The 12,787-nt window shown below is 34.1% G+C and overlaps 1 protein-coding gene across 12 annotated transcripts in view; it reads left to right on the forward strand.

Moving 5' to 3' along the window:
* Positions 1 to 2,526: 2,526 nt before the first annotated feature.
* Positions 2,527 to 12,787, forward strand: part of LOC130894660 (potassium/sodium hyperpolarization-activated cyclic nucleotide-gated channel 2) — a 147,484-nt gene continuing 137,223 nt past the window's right edge. For 8 of the 12 annotated variants that reach the window (XM_057801599.1, XM_057801600.1, XM_057801601.1 and 5 more), the window contains exon 1: positions 11,570 to 11,808. In XM_057801599.1, the coding sequence (XP_057657582.1) occupies positions 11,785 to 11,808 (24 nt within the window). In that variant the 5' untranslated portion in view covers positions 11,570 to 11,784. Of the gene's footprint in view, positions 2,802 to 11,462; positions 11,809 to 12,787 lie in introns of those variants that run through there. The other 4 variants (XM_057801609.1, XM_057801610.1, XM_057801611.1 and 1 more) reach the window with 2 other exon arrangements.

The following is a 12,787-nucleotide window of genomic DNA, read 5'->3' on the forward strand; positions in this document are numbered from 1 at the left end:
TTTAATTAAAATAAAAAAATTTAAACATTTCAATTTGAATAAAAATTAATTATTAAACAGTCTAGTTGTGATGAATTGAAACAACTGGTTCTTTTATTAAAGGTATAATTTTGTTCTTATTTGGAGCTTAGTACTTGTAAATTAATGAAAAAAACAATTATTATAATATATAATTTGTTTATTTTGTTTAGTTAACCAATAAACATTAGGTAGAATTCTCTCACGCTTTGATAAAGTTTTATTCAAAATATTCAATAAAAAATAAAAGTTTTTAATTTTCCGCCCAAAATTTCCCGTATTTTTACCCTCAAAATTTTACTTTAATCACAACTAAATTATAGGCTTGTGATGACGAAAAAAGTTAAAAGAAAAGTTATTTCTTTAGAAACTCAAATCGAAATTTTGAGTGATAGAGTAGAGTAGGTGTTTCAAAATCATATAGCATGAACGAAGCTACAATAAGAACTATTAGAACAAATGAAAACACAATTAGAAAGAGTTTTGCAGCTGGCGGTACCACGAGTATGGGTACAACATCATACACCAGAAATATCGCAATGGAAAAAATGGAGAAAGCGTTAATGCTTTGGATAGAAAAGAGTACCCATTGATACAAGCGCAATAACAATTAAAGAATTACGAATTTACGAAAAAATTGTAGAGCAATTACCGTCTTTTTCTTCAACTGAAAAGAAGCCAAATTTTTTGGCAAGTCATGGCTGGTTTGAAAGATTTAAAATAAGACATTTTTTACACAATAGATAGAACTTAGACGTAGATGCAGCCCAAAAATACCCAGCAAATTTTGCAGAAATTATTAACGACAATTCATACACCCCTGATCGGGTTTTCAATGCTGATGGGTCAGGAAATGCCTGAAAGGACTAATGTCTAAAAATTTTATAAATGTCTCAAAATACTTCAGGAGATTATATTATGAAACCATTATTGATTAACAAATCAAAAATGCCCCGTGCCTTTAAAGGAGTAAACATCAATAATCTTCCCGTTTATTGGAGGGCTAATAAGAAAGCGTGGGTTACTGCTGCAATGTTTACTGAATGGTTTCGTGAATGTTTTATCCCAGATGCCAAAAAATATTTAAGGTCTAAGGTCTAAGGTCTAATACACTTATACACTGCGATTAATCAAACAACGCTCAATAGCTATTGGAAAAAATTGTAGCCAAATGTAGTCAAAGATGAATACTCGATTTCAACGTTAAATGATGAATATTCGCAGATAGAAGGACAGATGGCGCATTCATTGGGCGGAGGAGGTTTTGATGATTTTACTGATGATGATATCGCAGAGTTAATGGCTGATAAAGAACTAAGTGAGGATGATTTAGTTAACTTGGTTTGCGAAAGTTAGTCTGACAAATCTGATGAAGAGGAAATAGTACCAGTAACAGTCACTGCTAAAGTCATCCGCGAAGGATTCGCATTGGGAAGAAACGTTGAAAGAGCTCCAACGTGACATAAATCGCTGCTTCGCTCAATATGAAGAGCTTACAAAGATCTTACGAAAAATTCGAAGCAATTGTTAATAACCGATTTTATTACCATCTCTCATAATGCAAATATTTCTGCTTCAAATATCGAATCGGCACAAATAACTTGAAAGTAATGAAAGTGGATTCGAACCTTCGATTCCGAAAAAAAGAGTAATTTCTGACAGTGACCTTTGGTTTTATTTTTTGTTATTCTGTTTAATGTATTCTAATTAAATAAAAAAACAGTGTTTCCGTAATATATTACATATTTTAACCTTATTTTTATTTCTGTGTACACCTAAAAATATTGAAAAAAACCACAACTGTTAAATAGCAAAATTATGCATTTTCAGCAAGTTTTTCGACAGGGCCGGATTAAGATTTATAAGGCCCAGGGCTAAAATAATGACGGCGCCCCCTTAGGGAATTCGGAAACCCGGAAAAATTCACAAAATAATATCAATACGTTAGATTTGTGGTATCAACACATCAAAAAATACAGAAAGATTTCCAAATGATGGGCTATAGCCCCCCCCCAAGCCCCTGGCTTAATCCGGCACTGCTTTTCGATTTACACGGTTTTGACTCGAAAATTTTTAATTTTCGTTTTTCTCGGGAACGTATCTATCGTGTAAATCGGTGTATACTTTATTTCTTGTTAAAAAAATCGGCAACCCCATCTCTTTAATCAATTAAATATTTTATGAATTCAATATCGATCATCAAAAAAATTATTTAGGTATATACTCCAATTTTATAACCTTACGTAATATTTGTTGTACTTTTATAATAATAATAGTTATACATATCTACAATAACATTTACTAAACATTCTTTTTAATTAGTTCAATGATAATTCATTTAAATAAACAAGCGACGTCGTGCAAAAAGTTTGTTTTGATTTTTTATAACATCATTCTTCGTTTGGCGCCAATTAGACAATGATATAATATATATGTATATATATATACAAATTTTATCGAATCTCAGCACTTCCCACCTCGTCATGTTCAATTCCCCATCGCAGCAGGAAACTTATCAAGTTCAATTAAATTTCTTGGTAAATGCAATATTGAACCAGTCGCCAGTCGGCGAATCACTTTTGTATTGGAACGTCGAACATTCTTGTCTCAATCCAATCATCACGATAACCACGCATTCCTCTAACCTAAAAATCGTTTTTCTGTTGTGAATCGTTGGTGGTGTTGTGCGTTTCGATAATAAATAATTGATAAGTGGACATTCGTGATAAGTGTTTTTTTTTATCGCAACGATAAGGATTTTATAAAAACTGTGATTTCATCGAGTGAGTATTTATATTAAATTTTAACATTTACTCGTCTAGCGGCATAATGTGGTTATCTAGTTAAATTTCAGATTTAAATTGTATGAATTACCGTATTTAAATGACACAATGATAAAAATAATAAAAAACAAATAAATATTTATGAATTAGTGATTGTATTAACACTTTCTTTAAATCCATCGATATAAATAAGAATGCAGTATCACTTTGACATAAATACAATACGAGGGCTGCTACTTTAGTTTTGAGATAGACATTATTATTGTTTTTCAAAATATTCTCCAATAAGATCAATACATTTTTGTATGCGTTTGAATCAATTGTCGAAGAATTTTTTCCATTCCGATTCATGTACCTCCAAACAAGGACACATCAATTCGATGTTTTGATTATTCAAAGTTTTTTGTTTGAATTGATGTGTGAAAGCTCGCAGTGTCGTGGTGGAAAATGATTCGTTTTCTGCGATTGGCTTCCCTGATTCTGGCAAACAAATGCTGGTGTACCATTCAGAATTGACCGATCTACGTTGCTCTAATTGAAAGGTCCAGTAATTTCGAAAAAACAGGCGACCATTTGCCTGGAAGTGCTTCGTGCGCGAACATCTTTTGTAGTTTCGGGTTGATGCGAGTGAAACTAATGCCCAAGTGAGTCTCAATGTCACGGCAATATAAGTTTACGTACAGCATCGATATTTACTCACACCACATCCGTTTTTGAGACGATCTACAAGGAATTAGTCCTGTTGCGAACTGCGACCACGATTGAATTCGTAAAACCAACGAAACACCGTGACCCAAAATGGTGCTTCATCATCAAAAGTCGAAGCGAGTTGATCTGTATACACCGCTGATGGTTTAATCCACGTCGGAAGTCATAGTTTGCGATTTATTCCATTTTTTTGATCAAGATGAATATTTCAAGTATTAGTAAACAACTCAAATAGCATTCGAGTGACAAGACATTATGAGTACGTTCACCATTAAAAATGTTAAACTTTATGTTGGAAATGTCAAATTTGACTTAATCACATCAGTGTTGCCATATCTCAAAAGTTAAGTAGCAACCATGATATAAATATTTCAGATTCCCATTCACTTTAAATTGTCATATTGATAGTTTTCGAATTTACTTCTTACATTCGCACAGTATGAAAAAATTTATCTGATTTTGTTACTACGTGTTAAAATGTTATTTATATATGTTAAAGAAAACATTTTACAAACATGTTCCATTTACATTTTTCCACGTTTTTATTATGCCTTTTATAGCTGGAACATGATACATTTGCTTTAAAACTAATTATTTTAGATTTAATAAACCATCATTATTATAATTTTAAATGAATTTTTTATTAAATATTACTCAAGAATCTTTAACTACTTTTTGCCGAGATTGCATATGAGGGTTGTCTGAGAAGTTTTCGACCTCATTCTGAAGATGTCAGCACTTGCCGATTTAACAATCGTAGAAGTGAGGGAAAAAATTAGTACCACGGAACCCACTATCCCAAAACATCGGTTTTACCGATGTAGAAACTCTGAACGACGCTTTTGACAATGCCTGGCTCAAAAGCCGCAATTCCAATGGCGCTGAAAAAAAAAGAGGGTCGATTGTGCCAAGAAGGTTCGGGGTTTAACGGCCCCGGATTCAAATGTTGCTTCGATCTCCAACCAGAGTTTCTGACTTGGAGGTTCAGGTAAAACCTGTTAAGATGCCAATAACCCTTGGTTCTACGCCCATCGAATCAAGAGATGGCCATAAAAATTCACTCGCTGCTAGATACGCGAAATCACAGGGAATAATCTGCAGCTGGACGAGAGTCGAGCGGGACAATCTGATACCCACTTCAAGGAAGAACAAATGCTGGATTTCGTGGACACGGTGACTAGAGCCATCGTGCAGTCTCCATCCGACAACGAAACAAAGAAACCGTAGTGTCTCCCTCTTCGGCTGGTCCATTATAAGATCTATGTGCTCAACGGACTTTGGCCGCCCACTATTCTACAATGAACTATGAACTATCGCTTATAACCTTTCGAAGTATTAAATAAAATAAGACTATTCGAATTACACTTTAGGTGGAGCTTAATCAAATCTTTACGTAGCCACAAGTCGCAATTATCTTTTAGTTATTGTAAAAAGAAGGAGCCATTTTCTAGGGGGTGGCCCGCTATCTTGATACTCAAATTAGCGACCACACTATTTCAAGGCATAAAAACGGCTGTTTTTGAGCTTGTCAGGATCACAGCAACACTTGATCAAGTTTTAACCATAACTTAACCATACTTCAGTCTTCCCTCTACGCTTCAGGTGCTTTCATACTTCCATGTTTGCTAGGAGGGTTAAAACAGTGATCATCACTGGTGTTTGAATCAAAAACTAGGGTTATAAATACCTTATTATATAAAATCAACACACCTCCCACGAGTTGAATGTGAAGAAATCGATAATTATCTGGTGTAAAACCCACTTTAGTCTGTGTTCTGCCATACAACACCCGAGCAAGTCAGTTTTCTTCGAATCAATTCCATTGAAACAATCAAGTCTGTGTTCCCATGATTGGTTGGGTTAAAAGAGTTAACTTTTTAAACAACCCACGTATTAATCGTTGATAATTGTGACTTGAATATTTATCCACTTGATTTTGAGAGATAAACCTTTTCTTTGTTAACTTTCCCCTATACAACTCGTAATACCGTTATTTTGAAAACACTAAAACAGAATGTGATGTATCGGTGTTCAATATTACCTACCTTGTCCTTAATTCCCTGAACGACTCGCCATTCAATATTCTTGTTGAAACTGCTGGCAAATTCTGCGAACTAAAGTTTGTAGTATTTTTCTACTAGGAAATTACGTATTCGCAGATCTTTTTGTATACGTTTTTATATCAATGAAAACTGTAATATTAGACGAATGAAAAAAATCATGTTCAAAATTACAGTATAGTTGTTGTATTCTTACTTGAAAAAAACAAAAAAATCGCTTAAAGACAAAAATTATTTTTCATTACATATGTAGGCCAGGAACAAGCGGTAAAAAACGTTATTAATTGTGGAATTTCGTTAATCAACTTCGAATTTTGATGAAAGTTTGGTTTTTAGCCCTATTTATCCCCTTATTCAAAATATATCGTGTGCCGAAGGGTGCTTTTTATGTTTTAGGCAAGAAAACTACCCCTTTTCGTCAAAAATTTAAAAATCTTCGATTATAGCATGTATTTGAGTGAAATTTGAATTATTAGTAGATCTGTTGTTATTCTCAAACAAGTTTATGATTAATCGGACTCATGCAACCCCTCCAAAACCATCCTTTGAGGGTAGTAATATTGAAAGATTTTTTTAAAAACACTTATAATCTCGATTTTCATGAAAATTTCAATTCAAGCTGTACTTACCCCCGTCTAGGACATCTTCCCTGTGCGGAACCATGCTTTTTATATTTTGGGGGGTGGAAACTACCCCTTATTGCAAAAAAATTTAAAATCTTATATTTTATGCATGTTTCGGCTAAAATGAAATTTAAATGTATTATTCCTAAATTTGTTAACATTTTTAAAACGACGTTTCAAACAGCTGTTGCTCGATTGTACGCTCCACGTTTCTCCAATACTCCAAAATTCGTACACCGAAATTTTCAAAACAAAAGCACTTGGTTTTTCGACAATAACTAGCTTAATTTTCAAGCTAGAAACTTTTTTAAAAAAGCTTTTTGTAAGGGATTTCAAGTTCTTCACCGTCATATCAATTAAAACTTTTTTCGACCCCCGGTTTCGAAAAGGGTGCAGCTCAAACTGTGAACTAATGTATCTCCTTCGATTTTTATGATACACAAATTTGAAAAAGTTCAAAATTTTTGACAAGAGAAACCCTACAATTAATATTTTAAACATTTTCTTATAACATGAATAGTTTTTGATTTATTTAAGGAAAATTAATTGTTTTTTCAAGATTTTCAAGATAAGCATTTAAAACCGATCAAATTATATGGATCACATCAATAATACATGAATAAATTTAATTACAAGTGGATTATGATTAATTTTAATTAGGGTGGTAATGGTGGGGGTATAATTATCACATTTTTTTCGAAACAGAAAAAAGAAGAAACCTTATTTTTGTTAGGTTAGATCCACTCTTATGCAAAAGACTTTTGACAGTGCTCAATTTAAAGGTTTTTCTAGTACTTTGAAAAATATTTCTTGAGTTTTTTTCAAAAATTTCATCAATTTAAAGTTATTTGAGGTTAAAAGTTTTCGATTTCGGGGTTCCCCAAAAATAGCCCCGCTCCAACGAGCAATAACTCATTTATTATTGAATTTACAGGGGTCCTTAAAAAACTAATCTCTGTTTTTTGATTAACTATATTTTTGTTTTTAACGATTTCGCTGATAAAATGAAAACTTTTCAAGTTATTCATGAAAATATGCGTTTTTCCAATGAAAAATAGGCAGTTTCAATCGTTAATAACTCTAAAGTTGCTTAGAATTAGTCAATAAATTTTCATCTCCAATAAGGGATGGCTTTCACCCCTTCTACTCAGTGTATATTTTAAAGAAGATTATAAATTCAACCTTTATACCAATTTCCAAGAAAATCGACCATGATTATCAAAATCACATGGGAAATCGGCTGGTAACTGGCCTAATGTGGTTAAATTTTTCACAGTGCCAGCCAAGAGTCGGCAATTAATCCCAGAACTGGCTACAAAAAACAGGGTCGATAAGGTGCAAGCCATTTCAGCTTGTCAACTGGCAGCCCCAACTTAGTACATCACCAAACCCAACTTCTTAAGGTCACCACAGGTCGGATATGAAAATGCTAGCAGGTTTTCCCGAACGAAAAGATTGGCTGAAAAACCTCATAACGTGCGCGCGCGAAACCCCTCAAATAAGAGGGGTGTAATAGTGTAAGAAGTTTTGCACGCCGGAAAACCCTCGAAAGAAGTGATCAAAAGTGCCGGAAAAGTCATAACGTGCGCGCGCGAAACTTTTTTATTAGGTTTTTGGGGTCTCAACTAAGAGCAGTGTTATAGCGCAAAAAGTTTTGCTTAATGGAAAATTATTTTTGATCATGGTCTCCATTCAAAATATCTGTTAGAGCTACCCGAAATTAAAAAAAAAATCATCAGGATACGATGAAAACTCGCTGAAATATAATCATTTTCCAACTACTCGAGCCGCCGCCAACAACGCAAAAAACGGGCTTCTAATTTTTTTTAATTCATTTACTGCGCCAATTATCAACTGATTTCGATCAAATTTTTCTTAAAACTTCTGAGAATAGTTATACTTTTTGATAAAGTTGTTCAGTATTGAGTAACAGCTCGTGGTGCCCCAAGAAACAGCTCTTAGACCCCCAAAAACCTAATAAAAAAGATTCGCGCGCGCACGTTATGACTTTTCCGGCACTTTTGATCACCTCTTACGAGGTTTTTCCGGCATGCAAAACTTCTTGCGCTATTACACCGCTCTTATTTGAGGTTTAAACCCCACGTTACAAAAGGTAGCATTTTCATGTGCTGACCTTAAGAACTGGCATTTGGGGCCGACAGTTTACAAGCTGAAATGGCGCGCACCTTATCGACCCTGTTTTTTGTAGCCAGCTCCAGCTTCTAAATTGGTTTATTTCATGTTGAAAAACTCTCAAACTAAATGATCATAATTTTGGGTAAGCAGTTTTACAGCCTTCACTATACATTACAGTTTAAATCAAATACAGTCATATCATGGTAATTTGGAAATTCCAATGGAATATAATAATATAAAAAATTTCATTAACTTGTGTCGCAATTGGTTCTAAATAGAGCATAAAATATATTTATTAATTTTTTTAATAAACTTGACATAAAGAAAACCAGTTATTACTAAACCACAATTATGAAAGCTATCAGACATTGACCGAAAATGAATTATTATAGTTTATATATAAATATTGTAACAAAAAATGCTTCATAAATAGATTCAAAACGAAAACTTAACATATGCTGAGAATTTAAAAGCTATCGAAGCTGTGAAAAACGAATTGAATAGAAAAGACGTTGCAGCACAGTCTGGAGTACATTATCCATCATATTAAAAACGGAGCTGAATTATTGAAGACGCAAGAATCGGCAGAAAGTCTTCTATGTGAAAGACTGAATTCCCTAATTTAGAACAATGTTTGTTTACATGGTTTAAACAGTGTAGAAATGAAAAAAATTGAAAGCTTAAGAGCCACCGCAGATCCAGAATTTTAAAGCTAGCGATGGTTGGATGAAACATTTCAAGAAACGACATGATCTGATCTTCAAAAAAGTTTGTGGTGAAAGTGCGAATGAAACAAAAAAGTTTGCATAGAATGGAAAAGTCATTTGGAGAGTTTATTGGATAGATATGACCCAAATGACTGTTTTTCAAATGTCTTCCTGACAAAAAAGATACAGAAAAATCATTAATGATCGGCAAATCAAAGAAACCTCGTTGCTTTGCGACTTTAGATCACCGCCTTTGGATTGTGAAGCCAAAAAAGGTATAGATGACTGGAGAACTTTTTAGAATCAGTGTTTAAAAATTCAGTATCGCTTCCTATATCTTCCCGATATCATACAACTGGTTTTCGTTTCCATTTAATATAGATTCTAGCTCTTCTTCAGTAGACAGTTCAACTAGAGCGTCTTTAGAAAGACTTTCCAATCCGATTTTAGCTTTACAGCCAAACACGTCTTCATAAATTAAATAAAATGTAATCCTTCAGACCATTTCGATGTCTTGTTAAATTCCACCAAAGTACAAAGCACCAATCATTATGTGTAATAGTCATTTAATCACAATGACTGCAAAATATACATCTTGAGATGAATAGACATTTCTATCAACCCTTATATATATCCACCATAGTTCACGATGAAAAATTAGGGCTGCAAATGTCTTATCACTCAAAATCTACAATCTACCACCAGGAAAAGCTAGTTGAATGCGAAAAAATCGATGGTTTTCTGATCTAAAACCTACTTTGGATGGGTTGGATGACTTGATAGAAATTTTGATGGAGCTACCTTCCGATCTTACATATATCTACCATAGTGTGAGATAAAATACTAGTGCTGGTGCTAGTGCTAGTTACATATGAAGAAATTGATGGTCATCTTATCTAGGATCAAGTTTAGTCTATCTTTGATTGAGTTGCACGGCTTTATCGCTATCATTCATCATTACCAAACACTGTACCACATTTTTTTTTTATTATACCAAGCAACAAAAAATTAACTTAACTTTATAGTGCTTGTAATCACAATGGTTTTTTACGAATGGGTTTTGGAATTTTTTTGATAAAGCCGAGATATCGCAGTCGGTTACCAGAACTGCAAATAACCCAAAAAGAAAGTTATCAAGTTAAACCAACTGGGTGACGAAAGCTCCCTCTTTGATCAAGATCTTGCAATTGGCTTTTCTAAGATAATATTGAGGTAGGGAATCACGTATTGTTCGAGAGCAATGAAATAATAACAAATTAAGAGCCAGGTCCGGAACAAGCCCTCCAAAATGGCCTCTACTGCTTAATATACCTTAAAAAGATTAAAAATTCAAGCGAAACATATTTTTTAAACAAAGAACAAAATGTACGAAAAAAGATCGTAGATTATTGTCTAGAATTACAGAAGGTCAGTGTCACAAATGTCAGTAAACCGTAATAAGAGAAGGCCAGTTTGTTGTGTAATATTTGAAAGCCGATCGCATTGTAAAATGGAGACAAAAAATGTTTTAACCGCATTTCAATATCTATCAAAATAAACATTTTACACGCGCACGTATTTGAAACCCGTGTGAAAAAAATAGCAAGTTTTTGTGATTATTCTTACTAAATGAACATATAGAAGCAGGTGTCTCATTAGTTACCTTTTTGTACCACGTATATATTGTTTTTGTTTATTTTTAGCGCCACAATATATAAAATAATTATAAAGCTAAGACTAATGGCTATGAAATGCTAAAATCAGAAAAAGAATGGAAGCTACAGCTTTTTGTTAAAGACTTTTGAGCTAGAGCGTGCGACTTGGGTCGATTTTTTTGCTTACGAGTGTGTAATGAAAAATATAGAAAGAACTATGAATGTTAATGAAGTAGATTGTTCAAAAGGTGCACCACAACCGTCTTGGCGACATCTGTTGTATTTCTATCAAAAGCATTTTAATTTTAATTATTATCCTGCGAAGTAGCAAACCAAACATCAAGTTTTTGTAGTCGCGGTTCATTAGAGATTCACTTTTCATTAGAACCAGGCTGGTAGAATTCTAGTCATGCCCGGAAATTTTCAGACAACCCTCGTACCTATACATATTAATGTGAATAATCTTAATATTTTGCATTTTGTAAATAAATATTTAACCGGCGATTTTAAAGTGGAATTCATGTAATAATAAAATTATTTGCCGCTATTATTTATTTGTCATACTTAGCAATTAACGTAAAGTTAATAATTTTTACAACTATTATTTAAGTGAAAACTACCAAAATAACGAATTCTGCGAATACCACAAACAAAAACATAACCTAATTCTAGTTGTTTCACTTGTCAATTTATTTTTCAAATTCGACCAATGACGTGCTGGTCGAACACGTGTTACCCCCTACCAGATTACAGTGATCTTCGTTCAAATGACGTTTGTCTTTTTCTGTTACAGGGACGGTGGAGGTGCGGACAACAGCGCAGGCGTCGGCGTCGTCGGAGCCGTCGAAAGACGTGGAGGTGGCGGCGGAGGGGGTGGCGGGGAAAGGGGGGGTACGGGTATCGGGAGGCGCGCGCCAAGTTTGCGCCTAGCGAACGGACGCGTAGCGGCGGCTTCGCAGTCCGAAGAAGAAATTCGCACGCCGCCGCCGCATTGTCGACTCGCCAAAGATGACTCGATCAAGATCAGCATCGAGAATACTAACACGTGTACCGATTCGCTGGTGACGGCTATCGACGACGAAACGTTGTTAATCACGGATTACCTCTCTAACGATATGAATTACAAGGGCAGCGGAAAGGTAGGATTTTTCGAAATTCGTAGAAATCATGTAGGTTTACGTATGAAGATGATACATAAAATTATCCACTTTTAAACCGATCCTATAATTTATAAAAGATCTTCAGTGAGGTTCTTCGAGATATTTATTACCTTTATGGTAGTTTTCTATTTCACGGCAGTCAATAATTGCTGCCATAAAAATTACATCAACAATTTCCTGTTCGTTTTTTTTTTCTTTATTATTACTATTTCAATTTCTTATCGCCATCTATCTTCTATTGGTTCTTTCTCCAGCACTTCCGTACCTACGCTCTCTCTAAGCCTCATTCGTGGTCTTCCTCTTCTCCATTACCTTTGTGGTGTTCATTTTCCATACTAGTTGTTTGGTTTTGATGACATCTGTCATTTCTTATCGTCTTCTTCCTTGATTTGCCAACTATTATTCTCTAGAATTTAATTTGGGACATCGTTCCCGTAGATCATTTGACCTGCCATATTTTCCTGCCTAACATTGTTGGGTTTTGATATCCTTTGGTTCCATAATATTCCTTTATAGATATAGATATAAATATTTCAACATTTTGTTAGCTTCTTTGGGATATTTTAGTATTAAACATACATGCTTCACAACAGTAGATAATTGCTGTATTAAAAACTAATTTACTGATTTCCTGCTCGATTTTTCTATTTTACACGCTTTTTTTCATAATTATATCACTTATAAAATGTCTCCAATATCACCATAGACAAATATATGAGGTATTACTGTTAAATTTTTACTTATCAATGCATATACATCTGTTTTTTGAAAACTTGTACTGTTCCCTGCAGTACAGCTTCAACCACGTTTTGTTAACAGTAGCTAGAGCCCTTGCATTCGTAACAAATATCTCTTGGGTTAAATTTCCGTATCTGATTCGCTTAGGATCGTAATAAAAGCACGTTAGTTTAGCGTTTTTGAGATCCATCTATCGAAATCCTACATGTCAGAAAGTAGT

The sequence above is a fragment of the Diorhabda carinulata genome, chromosome 5 (genome assembly GCF_026250575.1).
Source record: "Diorhabda carinulata isolate Delta chromosome 5, icDioCari1.1, whole genome shotgun sequence".
NCBI classification, from domain to species: domain Eukaryota; kingdom Metazoa; phylum Arthropoda; class Insecta; order Coleoptera; family Chrysomelidae; genus Diorhabda; species Diorhabda carinulata.